Source organism: Rattus norvegicus, chromosome 4 (genome assembly GCF_036323735.1).
Source record: "Rattus norvegicus strain BN/NHsdMcwi chromosome 4, GRCr8, whole genome shotgun sequence".
Lineage (NCBI taxonomy): Eukaryota > Metazoa > Chordata > Mammalia > Rodentia > Muridae > Rattus > Rattus norvegicus.
Genome location: NC_086022.1, coordinates 130,780,351 through 130,804,660, shown reverse-complemented (window position 1 = coordinate 130,804,660; position 24,310 = coordinate 130,780,351). Strand labels below are relative to the sequence as shown.

Genomic DNA, 24,310 nt, shown 5'->3' with positions numbered 1-24,310 from the left:
CATGGCCTTAGAAATGGACTGAGGTAATTGTGACCTGAATCAAAGGTATCGACTCCTGCAAAAGGAGTTGTTCTGAAAGGATCAGTAACATTCATTGTTCTGTCTTCAGGCTATTCCTTGTGTATAACTATACACTGGACACTTCAGTTCCATTTCTATGCTCTTCTATCTCATCTCCATTTGTCCCTCCCAAAACCCTTTTTGGGGTCTTTACAGGAAGACCTTGACATAAAGATTTTGGGGTAAGGAGGCTGAGTGATTAACTTGAGACAAGCTGGTAGGAAAGCAAACAAATAGATCAAGAATTGAAGGCAAACCAGTGAAGCTTGTTTATGAGTAGACTATGGGTTTGAACGCCTGCAACCTACTTGGGATTCAGGATGGATGGACATTGCTACCCAGTGCAGCAGCAGCTAGTTGGCGCAAAGTGAAACTCGACTTTAAGTCAGTGACAATTCTCAGAAGAAGTTCTTATACTATGGTTATCTCATTCAAGAGCTTCAGAGCCACATGTGCCAAATGGCTCTTCAGCTTCCAGCTAGACAGCTCAAATGGAAACCATCTTTATATTGTAGAGAGTCTTCCCACATAGCTTGAATACAGAATATGACTTGGATTCTACCACTTGGAAGCAAGGAAGTTGGGAGTTTTATCCTCCAATCTCATCTATTAGTGATTGATGATTGTTTTCTTAGCTCCCTGTCCCACCACTAATTTTTTTCCTGTATAGAGAAGGACGTAAGTAGAGAATGTAATTGGGTACCAATGATGCCTACTATAGGTATAAACAGATTGGACCATTTTCAACTTCTACCCCCCTCTTTGCTACAGGACACGTAGAATCCCAAGTTTTAATTGTGTTTATATGTTACATGATGTGATTTCAATCTCCCTTTCCTAATGTCATGCATCTCTACAGGTGCTTTAGTTTTTGCATATACATCCAGCTCTTCTTTGAGTAAGGCTTTGTATATAATAACTTGGCCACCTCTAATCTATCTATATTTTCCTCATTCTCACTCTCCTCAACTCTCTCATTTTCTGGTGTACTCCTGTTCCCAACTTAAATGTCACCTCCTCGAGATGTTTTGCAAATACAGAACTTAAATCTAGCATTTCACTCCTGTCATCTATTTTCTTGGCACCTTAGAAATTTATTGTGTTGTAGTCCTTAGTTATTACTTCTGTCGATCACAAAAGTTATGACATCCTTCTCAGTTTCAACTACTGAGGTAGCTTGTTTTAAAGACTCAATAGATGGCTGTATTTTAAATGAGTAAGTGACTGAATGAATAAAGGTGATCTTTAACAAGATATAAAGATATAAGATAAAGATAACAAGATATAAGAAAAACCCAGAGGCCACACTTTTGGTGTAATAGAGGAAGCTATATAAATCTATTTGGACAGTTAGCTTGAATGAGTTGATAGCTATATGTAGAGGTGTCTGGTCAATGACGTTGCATGGTTGTTGGTCATCCTCTTTCATACCAGATAGCTCAGGTCATTTTTGAATTACATTCATTTTCATTCTGCATGCTGGCCATTCCTTTGCCATCAATTTGCTTGCTTGTGTCAATGACATTGTTCAAGTGTGACTTACACTAGCATTTTCCAGTGGCTGAAAAACACTAGTAATGGTACTAGTGAATGGAAAATTCTAGAGAGTTTGGTATGGATTTGTCTAGTCTTTGAACATTGTAGACAGAGAGTAAGAAATAACACTGTGGCTTTGTTTTCAGTGTTTGTCTTGAGTGGAGACCACGAATACAGAGCTTCTAGAATGATTGCTTTGTAGAAATCCATTGGTATTACTCACTGGCAGTGATACTCACAGTAAGACTAATTGCTCATAACATTTGGTTTATGAAAAATGATTCTGTTTCTTTCTCCACGAATCATCCTACAATCTTCAAATTTTGTGTAGCGATATCCATCTCGCATATATGAAAGCAAAGAGAAAGTGTGCATGCTTCTTCAGGTTGTGAGTGGAATGCAAGGACTCTAGCTTTGGGGGGTTTATAAATGTGAGGGCTATTTTCAATGTATATGGTGTCTTTTTGGGCCTGAGATGTGAGGGAGAGCAGAGAGGAAGGAAGGACATGGATGTGACAGGAGAGCAATATTCAAACTTTCTTAATCAGTGACAAAGTCCTGGTCAGAAACCGAACAAATTAAGTTTCCACATACAGTCCAGGTATGAACAGAGATTTTATAGAAGAGAAGGAGCCACACACTGATTTCACATATTATAGTGTGTGTGTGTGCATCACATAGAAACTAATGGGGAGGCCATTATCATTGTCCTACATGATTACATGTTTCTCAAGTCATGTGAATCTCTCAAGTTGGCAATGACTTCTCTCAGTTTCCTAATTTTTCCTATAATTACCCCAAAGTTGGAGTGGTAGAAATGGAATCTGTTGTGTATGTGAGTATGTATGCACTCTCATTGTCATAGATTTTTGTAGAGTCCAGGGGACAACGTGAAGGAGTTGGTTCTACCTTCTATCACATGGGTTCTAAAGATTGTTCACCAGGCTTAATGGCAAGCATCTTTACTTTCTGAGAGCTATCTCAATGGCCAAATATATTCACTAATTAAAGCCAAATTCATTAAAATAAACAAAATAAGCATATGGGAACCATCTACAATACACTAATGTAAACACGCCATGATAGCCAATGAAGTCTCTGAACCTCTCTTCAAGGGGAAAAAAATCCTGGCCTATTAAACCTAAAATCATCAATCCTCTAATAGGTAATTTAATGTGTGTGTGTGTGTGTGTGTGTGTGTGTGTGTGTGTGTGTGTGAGAGAGAGAGAGAGAGAGAAAGAGAGAGAGAGAGAGAGAGAGAGAGAGAGATTAAGATTATTGTCCTTGTTAATTTACTTTGAAGCATATCAATATTTTTCATAATTTCTGCACAAAGCCTATGAATCCTAGGGAATTGGATTCTATTCCCAATGTCTCAAACACTCCCTTCCTCTGCTCTTTGATTGTTACATCATCTTGTGTTTACACAATATATGGAGTTTCAGTCTCACAATTTTACTAAACACTAACACTCCTGTTTAGAAGGTAGCAGCTCATGTAAAATGATATGACGCATTCCTATGTCAAACAGACCCTAAGAGCTTTTGAAATGGAACTGTCAAGCTTAATTAGTAGAGACACCCCGTATGTGAGAAATGGATGAGTCTACTCCTATAAACAATATTTATGCCCTCCATAACTTACTGTATCAGTGACAGTGGCAAGGTGGCGTAATATATTGCACTATAAAATCACTATATTGCTTTGTGAAAGCTACACGATTTAATCAAAAAAAGATGTTGGCTGTGTGTTGGTAAAAGCGCTTGTCACTCCGTGCTGGAAAAATGCCATGCAGTCAACTTCTCAATGTGCTTGTGAGGTCAATGAAGAGGTAAATCCAAGAATCCCCAAGTGCCAACAAATGAACTTGACTCACTTTTAAAAATCTTTGACTTAAAAGCAAGCTTCACTTTTTCTTTTATCAAGAACAGAACTCTGGCTAAAACTTTACACACACACACACACACATACACACACACACATATATAGTCTAATTATGTTACCACATTATTCATGGTACATGGGGCATGAGCTTAAAATTGGTATTAGTCATACACACTTATCCCTTTATTACCATTCCCATGGGATAAGATTTTGTATACCACAAATGTGCAGGCTCAATAGGCAGATGGTAGCCACCAAATTCCCCAAATTTGAACAACTTAAATTTAAACACAATTTAATGGTTCATACATTTGTGTAAGTAACTTGGATGAATCCAAATTGAATCTGACATTTACAAATATTTGCACTGTCTTATTGGAGAGCTGCCTGATTCTGATATGGTCTGCTTTCCTGGTTTCTTTCTCAGGTGTCTTCAAAGGATGCTACTGCATAAAATCATGGATGTGGGTGAGCTAACAGATGTAGCCCTCTGGCTAGTTCTTACATTGAGTTACAGCTTCTGGTTCCAGGGCAGAAAAACATGACCCTCATATACTGTGCGTTAGCAGAATTGTCTTCCAGAGTAAGGATTTTCACAATAGAGGAGTCTTGTTTCTTCTCTTTTCATTGGGCCTTCCTCTGGGATCAAAGCTAGAAGACTCCAGGATACACAAATGTCATAGCTAAGTCCACCCTTCAGAGAACGTGACCCAATAATAACTTTTGCAGTCATTTTAATGAAGTTGCCTCATTTATTAGGAATGTTAGGAAGTTTAATGCAAAACTCTAGATTTCTGCATTTCTCCCCCAAGCTGGAGATATGGCAATGTGGTTATGGTAAATTCACCTAGAACTAAATTTTTGTAGTCTCCCATTTTGAGTGATTACACTTCCCTATTGAGCAAAGTGAAGCTCCCCCATGCTGGAATCAATCCCGATTTACTTACTCATGTTTGTTTTAAACCAGGCTCTCTTGTATTTGATTCTATACCATTTTTGGCTATACTAAGGGCTCTACCAAATTCTGTGGCAAATATTTCTATTTTAGTTTTTTTCCTCAAATATATAATTCTTAGTTTTCATGTTTTTAATTTTAATCTGAAGCTGACATATGAAAGGTTGTTTTTACGTCCTTGCTTGTCACTTGAATTGATGCTATAAAACTAAGAAATGAGTGCTGTCACAAATGGTTTTCTTTGTTTTGGGGCAGGGATCTGGCTTTGTATCCTAGGCTGACTTTGAACTTGTAATCTTCCTACCTCCATGTTTCAAGTGCTGGGATCTCAAGTGATGGCTACCTATCACTTGCCGCCACACAAGGAGGCTGGTACAGATTTTACGTTATCTTTTAGCAAATATTCACCAAAGCTTTTGGAGGTCTCAATTTTACAGTAGGGATTCTATTTCTATCTCTTGATGCTTTTTACCAGCCTTAGAGATACAGAATCAAATTTTTTGGTTAGAAGTTCACACATCCAATTAACCTTCAGGCTTTCAGGGTAGAGTAAGAGAGAAATCTTGAGTTTAACTTGAGTTTTTTATACTAAAAAGTCCAGACTCAGGGGCTATAGTGTTGCGAGTTTAAGAGGCTCTAAAACACAGATGCCAGAGAATAATTTGGGGAGAAAAAAACCCTGAGGTTGTGAGAGGACTTGGGAGTGTAAAGCCCATTAAAATTTTCCCCAGGAAAATTTGACATTAAGTAGACGTTTACTTTTGAGCTCAGTTCAGTAACTCAAAAAAGACAGGGGTAATGTTTTTAGTTTTTGTTATTGTTATTGTTGTTGCTGGTGTGTGTGTGTGTGTGTGTGTGTGTGTGTGTGTGTGTGTGTGTGTGTGTGTGTGTGTATGTGTGTCCTGTATATATTATCAGGAATCCCAGAAATTTTAATTGGATATTTCACTACAATCATATTAATGAGTTTCTAAGTTTCAAAATATTATTGTTGGAAATAATGGCCTCCATAGAGTCTCGTGATCTCTTGGTCTAGTTAGAAGAGAGTCTATAAAAACTAAATGGCAGACAAAGAGGACAAGTGGGTTAAGAAAGAAGTCATTTACCACTTTAATAGGGCTGTCCAACACTTGGTCACATAGATCATTGTGAAACCTAATTGCTTTCATAGCTTTCCTATCTCATGAGAGGAGATGTGAATACTCTAGGAAAAAGCAAATCAAACACAGAAAGAGGCGCCATGATAAAACTTGTTGCTACAGCACTATGTAGTTAACAATGGCAGACTTTGGATTTAATCAGAGGACACTTCTGCAGTCTAGGACAGCTATACAAAGCCCTAAGACACTGTATTTACAGGACTTATTAATATAGGGATCTACATCCTACCATCCTGCCAGAGTCTTAATAGCGCGGTGGAGCAGCTCCCTCAAGAATCCTCATTTGCTTATCTGTGGAAAAGCTAGTAGTTCTAAAAATATTTTCCTGGAAGAGGTTAGAACGGTTATTATATATCAATTGAGTATAAAGTATGGTTATGTAAGCCAAGCTTGCATGCTAATATTGCACAAGATAGAAAGCAATAAATCAGGACGAGGAGCTTCCTTGGGTCACCAGGTAGAAACAGGGGGAAGCTCTTGACTCAGTACTTTTAGGATGCCTCTGATTCCAGGAGTCGGCTTGCAGCTGGCCTTCCAGGGAGAGTGCCATGTTGGATTCTCACACGGGCATGTATCTTCCTCACTGAGAGAAAAAAGGAATGGCAAACGAAACAAAACCGACCAAACATCCAAAACTGAAAGGGGTACACCAGCCACCTCACATTGTGGTACTGTTCATTTCTTGAAGAGAATATATAATATTTCAAAATATTATATATATACACATATATTTCAAATGGTACAAAGTAATGGTAGTTCCGAATTAGAAGACGGTTGATCGTTCTTCATGATCCCCCAAATTTCACAGAAAAAAACTCTTTTTTTTTTTAAAGCCATTTTCCATGACGTTGCCAGAAAATCCCGAGTCTTCTTCTTTTGGGATGCTTTGTTTCACAGAGTAAGTGCACTGTGATTATCTGGTAACCAAGGTGCAAATAAGAGATCCATTTGGCTTGCAAGTGTGTAAGATGTTTTAAATCCTCACAATGCATTTTCCACAGGTTGTTCTTTTTTGCTATTTATATAACAAATGCTTCTGTTAGGTTCTTGGGTGAATCTGAAAGCAAAGGAAGACAGAAATCTCAGTAAGAAAAGTAAGAAACGAAGGCACAAAGAAGGGTGTTCATGCAGAAAACGAGGATGCCTTTAATTCTGCTGTGCTGCCTTACTCGGGTGTCTTTTACATGATGCTCACAGCCCAAAGACTGATCTTTCATATTTCAATAAATCCCTTCAGATCCTCTGTGACAAAACTGAGCAGAAAGAGTCTTAGAGAAATGTCTATCGAGAATGGGCTTCACGAGATAAAATCTCTATTCAGTTCCATGGGTCCTGTGCCAGTAAGGGCCCCACAGTTGGTTTATTTCCTTACTGCTGCTGCCTTGAATTTACTCCTAAATTTCTAATGAGGATCTTGCACTGAGCCATGCAAATTATGTAATCACTTTCTGTTTCTATGATGAGAATTTGAACTGATTATCCCACAGCCTTATGAAGTTGTGTTTTTGTAAGACATTGAGGAGTGGCAATTGAAAAGCGCTGGTCTAGATTAGTCCATGTCTGTGGAGGAACTAGTGTTAAGTAAAAATCAAGAACATGCCTGAACCTATACATGTTACTTAATTCATCTCAGTATATACCCAAAGACTCAAATATCAAGAACATATGAATGCTCAAGAGATCATTGGCTGAAAACATGAACAATGATTCTAGCAGGAAGAAGCCAGCATAAAGAGATAAGCTATTGTTTTTTATCATCTCATTTGTGTGTGTGTGTGTGTGTGTGTGTGTGTGTGTGTGTGTGTGTTATTGGGACCAAAGATCTCACGCATTCCAGAATATCATAGAGATACACTCCCAGCCTCTTAATTTTTTTATAGCTTTAGAAAATGATCCTTCTGGGACGAGGAGAACAAATCAATTCAAATCTGTTAGAGTTAGGAAGAGCACTAATAAAATTTGCACTCTAACATTTCTTGGTCCAGATGAAGAATGTGCAGGAATTTTTTATAAACTTATTTTTTTGTTTTCTCTTTACAAATGATAGATCTCTCTACCTAATTCCCCTTTATTCCATTAGTTGACATAACCTTTGGTTGACAGTGTCTTCTTTTCCACCACAAAAAGGGAAATAAAGTAGCATTTACCAAACTGAATTGAAATTGCCTTTCTTCTATTTCTATGTTTACTTCCTATGCCAACACGGAAGACCAGGGGCTCTGTCCTGTGGCCATCAAATTATGTTATGGAGACATTAACACCTTAAAATGAGATAGCATAGACTTACCTGTTCTTGCTGACTAAGGCAATGAGTGAATATATTGCTTCCTGGGGACAACTATGACTGTGTAAAATGGTTTATTTTCCTTACTTGCAATTCTCTTAATTTTTTAACCACCTCTGTATTTAATGTCTCTTCCTTATCATTCAATTGCTTTTTTATTGTAGACAGCAATTTGATATTACTTCTTTGGAGGTTGGTATCTTTTTCTCCTTCTCTTTCAATATTTCAACTGGAAATTGAATGACAACCAGAATTGTAATGTCATAGGCTCTCAAAGAATTTTAGGTCTGGTGGAATCTTGTAAAGAAGAACAAGAAGCCAGAAGGCATCAAAACTGGAATTCTGATCTTTCTTAAATTTATTTCTAAAAATGTTGGGATAATTAGAATGGACATGCATTGCCAACTTCAGGGTCACTCTCAGAGGGATAGACAGAAGCCAAGGGGTTCGTGTTGGTCAGTCACAGAAGCAGTGACTGACAAGATGGCTAGAATGCTTTGTCATGCAGTTTAAGGTCTGATAACTCCTCTTTCAGGGACAAAACTCAAGTTTACAAGATGCACTAATGATTGTTTTCCCCACTGTGGTGAAGCAAATATACAGTTAATTGATTCTTCCCAAGTCAACTACCAGACTCCGTACTGCAATCTTTATCCTTTGTTTTATTCCCCCCAACTTTTCTCTGAGTTCTATCCCTTTCCACTTCAGTTTTCAAAACACCTGCCATTCCATTTCCCTATAATAGTTAGCCTATCATATTCAAATAACTTGTTCCCTCTGTGGGGAATTCTCCTCTTCTAAATCAAGCCATTGTGCTACCTATGCAAGGTTTCTACACTTCTAAACATGGGTGTAGCCTCACAACATTCCAAGTCTTTATTTGATATAGTATTTAAAATGAAATAAATGTTATACAATATCTAGAAACACAGGAAAAGAGCTTAGGGCAGTATTTAGTCCAGTTTTGCCACTATGCAACAATAAAACAATTTAATCAAATAACTCAAGCAATGATCAATGTAGGATAGGGTTAATGTTTGGCCATAAAACTCTGTGAAGATATTCCATGCTTTTCCACAGGGTAGTGTGGTACTGACATTATTCTCCTCCACACTGAATCACTGACAACTTCTCAGACATGAATACTTCTCTTATACATCATGATTTTCAGGAAGTTTCTTATTATTCATCACTCCAAATCCCTCAGTAGACAATGCTTTCCCTAATTCCACCTGTCTTTTCTACCTCTTTAGGTTATATTATTTCTGAGAGCCCCCATTACCAAGAGTCTTCTTCACTGTGGCTTGCTTCTCAGGCTCAACTATTCTGAGGACTTGTGATTCAGATGATACATGATATTTCTACTCACCAGTCCTCCTTTAAAAATTAACACTGGAAATCTTTAATGTAGATCACACAGCAAAACATCTCTCACTTATCTATATTTCAGAGACTTTCTGAGATTTTCTTTTCTTCTGGAATGTTTTGAGTGGGAAAAGAAATCAAGTCCCTGAAAATTGTCTGCCAAATACTTTTACCCTGAAATTTAGTTTATTTACTTATGTGTGGTTATATGTGAGTACTTGTTTTCTGGGGTGTGGGTGTACACACATGTGTACATAGAGGCCAGAGGTTGATGCCTTCTTCTAGTCCTCTGTACCATATTTTTTGTAGAGTAATTCATTGAACCTGGAGCTCACAGATTTGGCAAGAACAATTGGCCAGCTAACTCCAGGGACCATCTTATCTCTACTTGCCCAGCACCAAGTTATTGGCATATGCCATTGTGGCTCTTTCTGTGGGGCATGGAATCCAGCTCTTTATGCTTGCTTTAGTAACTATACCATTTCCCTGGCCCTAGAGTTAATATTTAAACTAACATCCCCAAAGAAATGCTCACTTGTCATTTTAAAGACAACAGTTTAGAGTATTTTTTTCAACTTTTCCATTTTGTAAATTATGGGCAGCACTCTTTTTAAACCAGCCTTCCATATAAAAAGAAAAGAAGTGGCTTAGATAACAATAAAAATTGAACTCATAATGATTAAAGTCTCTCTGTGAATTAAACTATTTTAAAACTTAAATTGCCCGACTCAATGTTCGAAAGGGGGTAGGCATATATGTTATTTTGATGGGAAAACACCCAGGGGTGTACAAAAATTATCATAGACTTTCTTTTAGGAGTATATAATGTAAGAACTGATGTTAGTCTGCCATCTGCTTGGAACGAGGGCTTCTGGAGGCTTGTCTGGGTTCAACTGCTGGGTTTTCTGTTTAAAAGTGATTTTAACATATAGGAGTTCTTAGGAATCTAAGAAAAGGTAGAAATGGGGAAAGTAATGTTTGAATACTCTTAGTGTTTATAAAGCATAGCTTTACCCAGTGTCCCCCATCTCCCCTCTAAAAGTAGATTTGAGAATATTCAGCTGTGGAGATGGTGGAACTCATACACTCTTACTTTCAAAGCAGGATCTGCTAGGGTTTAGCTCCCTTGTATCTTCAGCTGACTGGGTTGACCTCAGTACTACCGTGGTGGAGCAAACAGCATGCTACACCCTCATTTGCAGTGATCAGGTTCTGCACAAGCCTTCTTCAGTGAGAAAGGTGTCAGGGGTGCATTAAAACATGCTTGGTGGTTAAAATAGACTCCAAAATAAAATAGAGGACAAAGTTAAATAAAAGTTGTACAGCTCTCAAAAATTATTTCTGGGTGTTTTCATTTTTTAGTTTTGAGCATAAAGTCTATCTTCCAAAGAGTCTCTGATTGGTATTTTTGGAATTTTCTTTACTTAAATACTGAAGTAATTTGGATTTGTTTTCCTTAATGAGTTCAAGTAACCACGAGAGCAAGAGGATACCCTCCATGTAGGATACTAGTCATCAGTTGTCTAGGGACTGAGACTTGATATAAGACACCTAAGTGATGTGTTCAAAAAAGTGATTGAACTGTAACTCTAATTCAGAGTAGCTTTAAGTATTCTAGCTTGTCCAGGTACTTTTCAGACAAAATATAACCATAGGCAAATCTGGTCTTCTCCATTAGCTAATTAAAACAAATTTTTGAGAGTAAGTAACCCAAGCCAGCCTTACTTCTGGATGCTTCCTTATGTAAGTGTTTAGTTGTAGTGAGAAGCAAAAATCTATGCTGAATTATTTAGAGACACGAGGATGCTTATCAATAGGTTAAAATGGTTCAGAAGTCCCTCTTGACCACATGTCAAGGGATTATAACCATTTATGGGTCACTATAGTCCATATGGGCAACTATATTTGACACACCTTTATTTTATACATGAAAAACTTGAGTGTGTTCATACAATATTGTACAACTTTATTTCTGATTTCTGTATCACCTAGTTACAGGACCACTCTTATTTATTGAAAGATTTATATTTGAAAGAGAGTTCATTCTAAGGTTCATGGTAGAGTGGTTAGAATTCAGGGTGCTCTTCAATATTTGATTCACTTTCTGTTAGAGTAAATGTTTATCATGTGGACTTTAAACTGGTAAAGGTCACTTTTTAATTGGCCAAGAAATAAACACACACACACACACACACACACACACACACACACACACGCAATGTACACGCACACGCACACACAGGTATACAGAAACACTCTTCAAGGCTGACATGCTGACAATTGGGTGTTACAGAGCATAGGATGATACTAGTTGTTAAAGTGTTTTCATACCTCTGTACGAATGGAGAAATAATTCATCTTAAGCATGAGCTCCACTCACCTTCTCCCCTTTAGACGTCACATGAGTCCAATCCTGATGCTAACGGTTGGCCTAGCCACATCCCTCTACCTTGGCACCATAACACTAGTACTTACAGGAGAGGCATCCTCACCCTCTATATTTTATAATTTTAGAGAGATCCTGGTTTAACCAGAGAAATCAAAGAATAATTACCGACTTTACAAATCTCTTTGTACTTCTCTAGAAGATGAGGAAAACTCCTTTAAACATGATTGTGCTTAAACACAGTCTTTTTCAGCACACTGCTGAGATGAATCAAGCAAGGCGAGTGATTTTCATTCTGAGCACCATGGTTGCCAGTGGCAGTCCCCGAGTAACTACCCTAACGATCCGCCTCCCCCGCTTTACTCGTGACTCTGTAACTTTAATAAGGAACCACATCATGCAGAAAGGTCACGTTTAAGCTTTAACTTCTTATTCATGGGTGGACTCTGACCCACCTACTCCGGAACATGTCCTGTTAAAGGAACTCTTTCCTCCTGTCCCATTCAAAGCCCTTCTGACTGTGGCGAATGTGATCGTAGTACAGTTTGCAACTCGAATGCAGTATGCGGAGCGGACTTACTCGTGTGGTCTTGATCTTGTTGCCTGTAGCACACATCCATCCAGAGTTGTCAGGGAGTGTCTTACATTCTTCTCCTTCTAGGCAGGGTTCCATCTCACACCACCATTTCCCAATCACTATGGAGGCTGCGTGGAAACAGGAAACAACTGGATTTGTACTTTGCCGAGTAACCCTGCATTCTGAGGCCGTGTCCCTCCACAGGTTCTCTGCAGCAAGGAGGCCTACCTCCATCTTCTAAGACTGGATGGGGGAAATGACTCATCAAGGAAACGAGTATTGTAATGCAAATGCAATGATGTTATCTGATTTCTTATGCACCAGGCTGTCCAAAGTCACCTCATATAATTCAAAAATGAAGAATCACGACACTTGTTTTGTGTCACTCTGTCTGAGATAGGCTCTCGTTCTATAGCTCTTCCTGGCCCGATACTTGCTATGTGGGGGATTTACTCTCAGATTTTGAGGGATTTTGGCTCACTACTTTCTGTAGATCTGGGACTTTGTGCTACTTCTTTCCAGTTAAAGGGACAAAGAGCTGAGTATTCTTCAAAATGACTGACGTGTGCTTTTTAGGAAGGCCAGTTTATCCACCCAGCATTAGGTTTATCCCTTAGCCTAGGGCCATGGAGAATTTCAAAGCCCTAGCAAAAGAAAAAAAAAATGAACCGAAAGCACAGAAGCAAAGTTGTAAAGTACAAATCAAGAGTAACGGTAAAGGAAAGTTCACCTCTTTGCAGTCAAAGGGACCCTTGGTACAGGCTGTGGGCTCCCTTTCATATGGTTGATAAGCCGTGGGAAGAACTATTACGAGGCAGACCTCAGATGAAACTGTCTTTTTAGGATAATATCAAGGATATATATATATATATACATACGCACACACACACACACAAACACGTGTGTATGTCACATTTTTATAGTGAGACTTTATAAAACTCTGATTAAAAAAACAAGTATCTGTCATTTCTGTTTCTCACCGCATTAGCATCTCACAAATGCAATTGGGCTTGTTCCATTCAAAGATCTTAAACTAGTGGCCTGGAGAGAGGGCTCAGTGGTCAAGTGCGTTTGCTGCTCTTGCAGAGAGCCTGGGGTTTGGCTCTCAGCACCGATATGGGAGCTCACAACCATTCAAACCTCCAGCTCTAGGAGATCCAATGTTCTCCTCTGGCTTCGGTAGGAACAATCATGCAAGCAGTACGCATACATCCATGCAGGCCAACACTAATTTGCAGAAAAGAAAAGTTAGTAAATCCCCCAAACAAAAGCAACAGTAAATACACACACTCAAAATGGTAGCCATCTTTTCTCATTTGTTAGGTTGTCCTAATTTTCCCCTGAGCCTTCAGGTCCTCATTCCTCTCACCTCCCATTCCCAAAGGGATGTCTACCATGATGATCAAATCTCATAGTGATCAAGAGAACGAACAGTGTGTGTAAGTGCCTCAGAAGATAAATATTAAAATGCAGGGAAGCCGGAGCCCATAAAAATTCTCCATGCTTTCTGTGTAAACTACAGGGATTAGATTTCTATCTTACAGTTACGTCACTTACACCCAGGAAGCTGCCTGCTGCTACACTTTCCTTCGTTCCCACACTATTTTAAAATGAAAGATTTGTTTTTATTTCACGTGTAAGAATGTTTTGCTTATGTGCATGTCTGTACACGAGATGCATGCAGTGCACCAGAGCCTCTGGAATTAGAGTGACAGAGGGCTATGAGCTGCCATGGAGTTTTAAGAACTGAGTCCCAGTCCTCTGGAAGAGCAGCCCACATTCCCAACTCCTGAGTTCTTTCTTCCTCTTCACACATTCTTCAGCTCAATCCTTCCCTCCTTCAGATTTCATCGTTACTTTAGTGTTGCTTTGAGTGAAATCATTGGGCGGGGTTCTTAGTCAAAAATCTTATCTATTCCTTCATGATCATGAATTTAAGAAAAAGTTCAGGGGCACTTTTGCCATATTTAATGATTTTATCTTATCTGGAACACAACAGTGTGAGTAGGATGCTTTTGTCAGGCATGCTAAGGAGGTATCGGGGGTAAAAGTTCATTATGCCTTCTGTCTATATATTCAGGACGGTGTGAACTGGTGAGACAGCGTGGGTCAGCGTGACGATGTCAATGTCTACTTATTCTCTCATCAGTATCTGTGCTCTGCACAGCCATAGAGCAGGGTAAGGTTATCATGTCCATGCTGATGAACAGATAATGACATCGAGTAAGAGAATCCAAAGTTTTACAGCAAAGAAAATAATGTCATGTTGAGGGGGGACAAAAATAAAGATGAGATAAAAACTGAAGTTGCTGGTGTTTATTGAAAACCTGTAACGTGGCGTCGTTCAGCTGCTGCATAACCAGTAACAAACATTACGGCCAAAGCCAATGTTTACCTTTTAAAGCCTATCCCGTATTTCCATGTTGTGCCCCTGAATTGACATCACTGTGAACAGACACTGTCTGATCTTTCCTCTGAGGAGAAGGGTGCTCTTTCGGCAATCCTTTCAAGAGCATGTTGTCACGTGGTTTTTTTTTTTTTTTTTCATTCCTCATGTAGGAATAGTCATAAAGAACACATAAAGATTGTGGAGGGGAGGTCAGCGTGTAGTATTGTGCCTGCTTCCAAAGACCTGTGCTCTCCACTCCTCCTGTCCTTCTGATGACTCTCTGCCCTCTTTGAGCTAACCTACTTTTCTGCAAGCTACTACCAATGCCTTTCTCTTAGGCATTAATATCTTCTAAGTAGATGCATAGACAAGACAGACAGGAAAATAAATTCTCTAAACTGATGAAGCACCTTTGACTCAAAGCTGCAAAGAGCTTGCAGCTGTTATGAGGAGGGCTCTGTAAAAGTGAGCATGTCCCCGATGCTCTTATAGACACTGTACTGTGGCAGCCTTTGCAGAACCAAGCTGCTGCTGTGCCTTTGCTGTGTGAGTCTCGTTCATCCTACAGCACGGCCCTGGTTGATGGGTCATCCCCCGACCTGGGCATCTTCATCCACACCAGTTCACATCCTAGGACAAGATGTGCTCCCTAATTCTGATACTTTTCAAAACTTGTATTTCCTGCATTGTCTTTTATATGGCTCACAAAGAAACTTTCAGACTACTCTTTTTCTTTACCCAAACTGGAAGCTATTTTAAACATTCAGACCATGGGAGAGGGAAGAATCTGTTAGACTTCATAAAATGGCTTCATTCAAGGTGACTTAACTGTTTCTATATCTTTACAAGTAGAGATGAAATTACAATTAGAAAAATAAATATAAAATTTTTTATGATCAAAACACATTTATGAAATAATATAGAAATCAATGTATGTATTTAGCAATATTCTCAAAACTTTGATCAATTTTTAACATGAATTCAAATTTCATTTCATAGTTGTCTCTTAATTTTAAACACCCCATTTGTAATTAGCACCAGTTTTTACTTCCTTCTCACTTTTCAATATAATGCTTTTTATGTAGATAGCATTTCCTTTGTTACTGAAGATGTGGAGGATGTATAAGAATTTTTGTGTCATGTCTCATTTCCACTCTTCCATTCATTCTAAAATTCTTATTAGAAAAAAAAAATAAAAAGCTCACACCTTAAATCCCAGCAGTCAGGAGGAAGTGGCAAGCAGATCTCTGAGTTCTGACCAGCCTGCTCTACATGGACAAGTTGTGAGACAGAGAAACCTTGTCTCAAAACAAAACATCCAAAATCTTATTAGTATATGTAAAACTTTTTTTTTCCAAACTGGGAATCTTAAATTTTTTAAATGCTTTCATTTTCTTAACTGCTACTTGTTTACTATGTCAATATTTACTTATTTATTTTTATGTTCATGAGTGTTTTGCCTGCATGTGTATCTGTGCATCCTGCTGTGTAGTGCTCTTGGAAGTTATAAGGGGTGTTGGGTCCCTGTAGAACTGGAAAAAATGACAACTGTAAGTTGCTATGTGAACATTGCAACCAAACTCAGGTTGTTTGCAAGAGCAACGAGGACTCTTAATTGTTGAACTATTTCTCTAACCCCTCCAGCCACTATTAAGATGTTTAGTTAGAATACATAATTATGGTCTTTATTTTGATATTGCACACACACATACACATATGCATATAGGCACTGTCCACATAATCATTCCTGGTGTAATCCTGCCTTACTCCAATTGATCATTTTCTTCTTTCCTGATTTCCCCTTCTCTGTCTCTGTCTCTGTGTCTCTTTCCTCTTCACTCCCCCTATCTCTCTCACATACACATAAACCTAGATTCTACACAAGACTGAACCCCTGCATCTGTCTTTCCTTTCCTAATTACCTCTCTGCTCACCAGCACTCTCTCCATTTAGATTCCCGTCATCCTCCAACAATTCTTCTTTTTTCATACAAATATATGTATATATATATATATATATATATAATTTTTAAAAATCCACATTTAAAAGTCTGGACTCTTCATCTGAATAATTCTCAATTGTCTCGAATTCCAGTACTTAGCAAAGTGAATGATAACTAGTATTTACTAAATGTCAGTCACATGTTTCTGCTTCCACCTTATATAGTTCTGTGCCACCACCTCCATTCCCTGTGCAAAAAAACCTTAAATCCTCCCAGTGGTTGTTATTGAACTCTAGTGCTTAGTGTGTCCAGGTTTACAAAGGTAAGAAGGGTTGCAGGCCAGCTTAAACAGAAACCGTACAGTATTCACTTGTTTATAGCTTTGCGTTCAGAATTCAGAAAACTTAAAACAATTATTGATTGCTGAGTGAATGAATTTTCCTTATTATAGTACTGCCGAAAATAATTTCATGTCAAACACCAACACATACGGAAAATAAAAAAGCGTTCAGTGTCTGATGAAATGGCTTTTAGCTCGCTTGCAGCTTCTCTGGTCTGAGATGCGCTGTCTTCGATTCCATTAGTTACAACATTGTACACCACCAAGGAACAATTTTGGGAGTGAGGGATGCTGTGCAGCAGATATGTAACTGTGACAAGGGCTTTTCATCCCTCAGAAAAACTGAGTTAATTAAATACCGTCTGCAAAACCGACTTCCTCTTATCCGTAGTGATTATGAAAGGGGGCCTTTACGGTCCCTTTTAACCTCAGGGTTCGCTCCGTAAATGTGTCATGTGCGGGAAATATCTGATCTTCAGCTCCTTCAAGGATGTTCGTGTCTCCTGGAGAGCTTCTTAAAAATCACTAAAGCCCCTTTAATCACAAGTCCTGGATTTCTCTCTTATACTAGATGACACTGCCGAGGAGCCAACGAGGTGAATCAGTGAGAATCTAGATGGGCGGGCATCCTTTCCTGAGGCTGCCCATGTTATCACCGTTGTCACTGATGAGGAGAGGCAGTGAGATACTAATCGGTGCTAAGATTAAGAAATATAGTCCCCAGCTCCGAAAAAAAAGAACCAAAAAAAAAAAAAAAGAAATATAGCATGCGAGCATTGTATTGAATGAGAGCAGAAATCACTGTTATATCATCTCTATAGACAGTGCTTGACTCTCCGCCCAGGACATGTTTATCTATGCACTATCTGGTATACCAAGAGTGATAAAGTTAAGACCATGACTTGGATCCACCTTCCAGCTTCAGTTTAGACCTGGTTTCTTAACAGCGGCATGCGGCTGTTTGTCACGAATAAATGAGCACAGCGATCTTCTGAGAGCAAATTCATTGCTGTGCTAAAAGAGCAGGCAGGCATGGGGAGGTGGAAATGGGAAAACCTTAATATACTGTAGAGTTCTTTAGGGCAGGAGGCCAGCCTTCTGTTTGTTCCTTTTTCTTGAATGGAGTCAGTCACCGAAGACTCTAGAACCCAGATTCCATGAGCAAAAGCAAAACAAGCAGAAGACGGAACTGCACTCAAAACAGACGCAGAAAGGTTTTGGTGGGTGCCATTGTTTGATTTGTTTTTAATTTTTTTAAATAAAAGATATTTTTCTGTTTCAATTTTTGAGATTATATAATTATGACATTTCTAGTATCCATTTCCTCCCTCCAAACTCTCCCATATACCCCTCCATACTCTTAATCAAATTCATGGCCTTGTTTCTTTGCTAATTGTTACTGTTTGCATAATATATGTGTACAGACACACACACATATATAAATGTGTATATGCATACATACATATTGAAGGCAATAAGAATTAGCAATTGTTATTAGCAATATACATGTGTACATATACGTATGTACATATACATATGTATACATATATATGTGTATGTGTATTGCGTGTGTATATAACTTGTTTGCATGTATGGGTTTAGTGTCAACTATTTGGCACTGGAAAACCAATTGGTGTGCTATTCCCTGGGGTAGACCGCCTCTTTAGCTCCCAGTTTTCCTCAGTTGCCTGTAGTTCTTTGTGTATGGTTGCAGCCTCATGGGCTTTTCCCCTGTCTCGTTAACATGTCCATTGACGTCATCCTTGTTCAGCTTCTGCTTGGGCATGAAGGAGGGGAGACGTTTGGGTGTTGTTTCTAATGTTACTAAGAGCCACAGTCTCACAAGTCCCTTCTGCTCCGGTTCTTAGAATATTTTTGCACTCTCTTCTACAATGTCCCCTGATCCTTAGGTGTAGATGAGTTTTATAGAGTTATTCACTTACTGGACTGCACAACTCTACCTTTTGATTGGTTGTGGTTTTCTCTGGTGGTCTCTGTCTGACAGGGCCTTCTTGTATTTCTTAGGCTGGCTTTGAACTTGCTGCCTCCACACCTCAGCTTTTCAAGTACCCAGGAAAGCAGATACTGGCATTATACCAAATCACATACGGTCTTGATTTGGAACTCCTGACATAGAACCCCTAAGAGATGCAGAACTGGGAACAGTGGCAAAAGCACTAGACAAAGCAATATGGTCAGAAACTCCAACACCTTAGCTGTCCCTCTCACAGCCGTGGACAGTGTGGAATGATTACCCATCTATTTAGGATGGTAATGCCTAGAAAACAGGAAATTCATTCTATATGTTTTCAGGGCTGACAGTTTGGTATTATACATACAAGCAATATTATATGGATCGAGCATTTACATATTTAGAAATGGTGTGCTGTGTGTGTATATATGTGCATGCATGTGCCTGTGTGTGTGTGTGCATGTAATGTGCCTGTGTATGTGTGTGTGTGTGTGTGTGTGTGTGTGTGTGTGTGTGTGAAAAGAAAGGAAAAGAGAACATTAATTTGATAGAGAGTAAGGGAGTACGCAGATTAGTTTGGATGGTGGAAAGGGGAAATGCTATAATTAAATTATAATTTCAAAAAGTAAAATAAAAAAGTAAAAACTGAGGAGGAATTTCACACTTCCCTATTTGAGGAGTATGAGTAGCTGAAGGTAGGTTATCAACATATGAGTTAATGGATTAAATATGAAACAGAAAGAGAAAAATAATGCCCACAATGGGTTGTGAGGATTACGTGACAAAAAGCATAGGAAGCACAAGGCAGACTGTGGCACTTTGTAAGCGCTCAATGAATTTTACTTGTCATTTTCCCTGGTGTCATCATTTTTTAGAACTCTAAAGGATAAAATCACGCTAGACAGAACAGCAGTCCATCACTAGCCTCAGAAGGCAGAGGGCAAACCATTGATCTTCACTATCAGCTTGTTTGTGTGGCTTATGAGAGTCTGAGCATAAGTTAAGTGGTTGCATATATAATCACATTTATGTTCCCAAGATTATATACGTCAATCTAGACAGATTCCTCCGCTTATTTTATCCAACCTGCCATGCAATGAAAGAGACAGTCACAACTCCATAGGGAACAGCTCTTCCGCCTCCCTTTTGCCGTCGTTGGAACACAGTTGCAGTGGTTCTTTTCAGGGAACCTGTAGCAACTCCAAGTATGTCATTGTCTTTGTCAAAGCAAACAGAAAATCAAAAGCACCGAATATTCATCCCTGTAATTTCTCCCGACTTTGTATTCCTATGATCACATACTTAGGAAAGGGACCCAGCCAGGGGGCATTAGGCATTGTCAAGCTCTGTGGCATGCGCTAAGTGACATGTCTGTGATCCAGGAGCCCAGGTTTCAGTCTTAACTCCAGCGCTCATCAGCAACATGGCTTTCAAACATCGCTTGATCCGAGGTGCCGGCTCCTCAGTTATAGAAAGCACAGGTAGCTATTGTGAATTTTAAATGAAGTAAAGGACTTAGAATAAAGCGAAATAAATTTTGTATTTGTCATATGGTAGCTATTGCTTATATGTGTATTCATTATACACTGTGTATGAATTCCATGAATTAACCATGAGTTAATACCTGCTCTTCAGAAGAAGGATATATGAGTTCATATATATATATGTATATATATATGTGTGTGTATGTATGTATATTACCATGTATATAATATGTAAATTATAGCACATGCATGCTATATAACACATTAATATTACATATTTCATAACATCCACAGAATGAATAGTCAAGAATAGCTTTGACCATCATTATGTTGTTCCTATTAATTATCTTCTATCACTTTCCAGACAGAGGCAATTTACTTTGACAAAGATGTTGGTGAACGTAGGGAATGTAAAACGAGCAAGATTTAAAACCCCAAAGACTGATAGGATGACTTTGGGTAATGTTGTTCCTTAAAAATGTTTGGAAAAAAAGTACTATCTCTAATGCATTCCAGTGGTATTTATTGACTTCTGTTTTAGACACACAATAAAGAGGCATGGTTTCCAACCCTCCACCTCAGTTAGCTTCTTATAGGAGAGACATGGGAATGTAAAGAGTAGATACTAACTAGAGCCAAACTGTGTTGCGTAGACACGACATACCCTCAGGGGACGTCAAGCTAACTTAGATTAGTGGAGTGGTAGTGCCAAGAGGATTCCTCAGTGATGAAATTATCTTAACATTAAGAAAATTTCATCCTAGAGCACACAGCATATATTTTATAAGAGAAAGGGGAAACTTCAACTGGGTGATAAGTTGGAAGAAAACAGCATTTATTTTTAAATTGAGGAAATTCTTGCCATTATCAGCTGTCCTGAGCTATCTTACCAGTCACTGGGGCACATTTACTGCTCTGAAAAGAGCAACCTGTTCTGGGGACAGAATAATTTGATTTCTGCTACTCAAGGGAGAACTCCCATCTCTTGTCACCAATAAGTTTTTTTCTTATTCTGGACCCTGACATTTGAATCCAGTCTTACTTTACGACTTTATTTCAAGAGAACTCTATTCTTGAATCCAGTAAAGAGCCTAACATTGTTTTGTTTTTCTTTTAGAAGTTCAGCTAAATGTACTTTCATATCAGTGTAGGTTCAGTGTGTGTGTGTGTGTGTGTGTGTGTGTGTGTGTGTGTGTGTGTGTTTACATATGTGTGAGCACAGTTGTGTGCTTGTGTGTGGAGGCCATCTATTGAAGTAGAATCTCTCTTTCTGAACTTGTGGCTCATTGACTCAGCCTAGCAGATGAGATGTTTCTGGGCACCCCCCTATGTCTGCCTCCAGAGTACTGGGATTACAGGTGGGCTGCCTGTCTGGCACTTATGTGGCCCTGGAGATTCAAACCTTGTTCCTCAGGCATATACTGCAAGTGCATTACCCACTGAGTCATTTCACAGTCCCTGGCGTCTGACTTTAAATCAGTTCTAAGAGGAGCACAAGGATCCACGACTATTCAATAAATTCTATATTGCATATACCCTAAATCTCTAAATTTAACAGCCCAGAGTTAAGACATTTAAAAAAAAATCTCTGATGTTCACAGAATACAGATATTGTTTGCTTTGCTGAGGCATACATGTTTCTAGAAGTTCTTTCGCCATCCAACATAACGAACTTGGCTTCCTTCTGATTCTAAACCCAATATATACTATCTCCTATCATTCAGCGCATACAGAGAAACATCAATAGAAAAGGCACATAACCCATTATCTTCTGTTCCATTTGGCTATGTTTTCTTACAACTTTAGAAATGGCTCCTTGGAGGACTACCTTGGTATACAAGTATTTCCTCAATTTTAAAAAAAAGTATTTTGCAAAGGTATTAGGCTCTCTAATATGTTTTTTTTTGTTAGAACTGCTGCAGATTTACTAAAATCAAATAATGTCAGCTAAGTATGCTTTCTTCCTTTCATATGCAAAGTAATCACTTTTATGGTTATTGATATATTAAAATATCACTTTTGCTTTATTTCACTTTGCAACTGATCCAGAGTACTAAATCATGCCCAGAAAATTCCGGGCATCAAGTTCATTTGCAAACCCAGCATTTGAGGTGTTGGCAGTAATGGGAAAGTGGCACACTGATTGTAAGGTCTTCCATTTTAATCTCACTCCCACTAGAGAAGATTGATATAAATAAAATTTAAATAGAAAACACATTTCAGATGCCAGCAGTGAAAAAGACTTTGTCAGCCTAATGAAAAGGTATCAATTTGCTCCACTTTATTCAATAAATTGTAAGTCATTTTTTAAATGGATTACATTAAAGGGAAGCTCAAACTCCCAGGGAGATGTTCCTGGCACTGATGAGACTTTAGACAAGGAAGAAAGAACAGGGCACAGGGGACCTCTCGGGCCACTTCAGATCTATAAAAATTGATACCAACAAGGGCAGAGGTGTCTCTAACCCTGAGCTCACCTACTGCCCGAGCAGTCAAATCCTGGAGAATTGAACAAGACGCACTGTTTCTCTGATTTCATTACGATGTCATGGGTGGCTGAGTGAATTACAATGGAGGATGGAGCCTTGGGAAGATGAAGTCGGATGAAATCGGGTGGCTCTCAGAGTCGCACATGCCTCTCTCGTAGACACTTGCGAATGCACCAATCCAGGTGCTTTTACAAAACAAGAGAACAACAATTTATAACACTGCTTTGGTCCTGCTGTCTCTGGGGAGACTGGTGTCTTCTTCAGGTTCGAGGCAGTGGATTTAACTGCAGAATGCATCATTTGAATTTTACGTGAAGATGAAACGTTTAACCCCAGATCACAGAGCAGTCTGATGTATTTTAATTTGTCTGAAATATCAACATGATTCTTTGCTTACTTATTTCTGCCATTTTCAAGAAGTTCCCACTATCTCTTCAGAATAAACTATTTTCTGCTGTCAAACCCTTGAAAACAACAAAGGATTTCATTTTCCTGTACACAGTGTGATTTAACTAGCACAACCATTTAATTTTAATAGTTTGTTTTATTCACTTAGAATGATTTTATGTGTATGGGTGTTTGCCTGCGTGTGTGTCTGTGCATCATGTATATGTGGAGGCCAGAGAGGGTGACAGATTCCCTGAACCCGGTGTCTCACATGGTTGTGAGCTATCATGTGGACGCTAGGACTAGAATTCAGGTCCTCAGGAAGAGCAGCCAGTGCTCTTAACCATTAAGGCATTGTTCTTGCCCCAGATTGTTTTTTTTTTGTTTTTTGTTTTTTTTTTGGTTCTTTTTTTCGGAGCTGGGGACCGAACCCAGGGCCTTGCGCTTCCTAGGCAAGCGCTCTACCACTGAGCTAAATCCCCAACCCCCCAGATTGTTTTAATATGCAATTGTGACACCCATGCATGGGGTTCAGTTTTATTTTAAGCACATAGTTATGTACATTCTAAACTGATGATGTTGCGGTGTGGTTATTTTGGGGACTGTGTGAACTGTTTCAAAGTGTTTAGCTTTTCTTATTAGAGAATATTTACAATTCAGCCACTCTATGTACAGTCCTGTTTCAGATAGACACTGTGAGCTACATACGAGCCTGACAGAAACCTCATCTGTGGATTTTAAAGTAGACAAGGAGCCAAGTGACACTACGAAGTTTTTCTGCTTTAATGCTTAATTCAGTGACACCAAGTAACCTATTCTAAGCATTTAGAAAAAGTATTGAGAAACTTCCAACCAATAGAAAAGAAGTTCTACCACACCAGCACATCACAGATTATTTCGTTCATGTCAGTGATGTCATTGGGAAGGCTAAACCTCCAAAGAGATCAGGAACATGAATGCTGGAATGTTCTGGAGGCATCACCCACAAGGAATCCAGAATGATAGCTGCCTTACCTGGAGCCCCATGGCACAGTGTCACACGAAAAAGTTAGGTAAGTTGGAAGGCAGAGAAGACGTTACCAGAGTTTCACAACAAAACT

At 38.9% G+C, this 24,310-nt stretch overlaps 1 protein-coding gene across 3 annotated transcripts in view; it reads right to left on the bottom strand.

Moving 5' to 3' along the window:
- Positions 1 to 5,521: 5,521 nt before the first annotated feature.
- The window catches only part of Tafa1 (TAFA chemokine like family member 1), a 504,481-nt gene continuing 485,692 nt past the window's right edge, over positions 5,522 to 24,310 (bottom strand). For all 3 annotated transcript variants that reach the window (XM_039109030.2, XM_039109032.2, XM_039109031.2), the window contains exons 4-5: positions 12,211 to 12,335; positions 5,522 to 6,652 (exon numbers count right to left, since the gene is read on the bottom strand). In XM_039109030.2, coding sequence (XP_038964958.1) covers positions 6,635 to 6,652; positions 12,211 to 12,335 — 143 coding nt within the window. In that variant the 3' untranslated portion in view covers positions 5,522 to 6,634. The remainder of the gene's footprint in view (positions 6,653 to 12,210; positions 12,336 to 24,310) is intronic.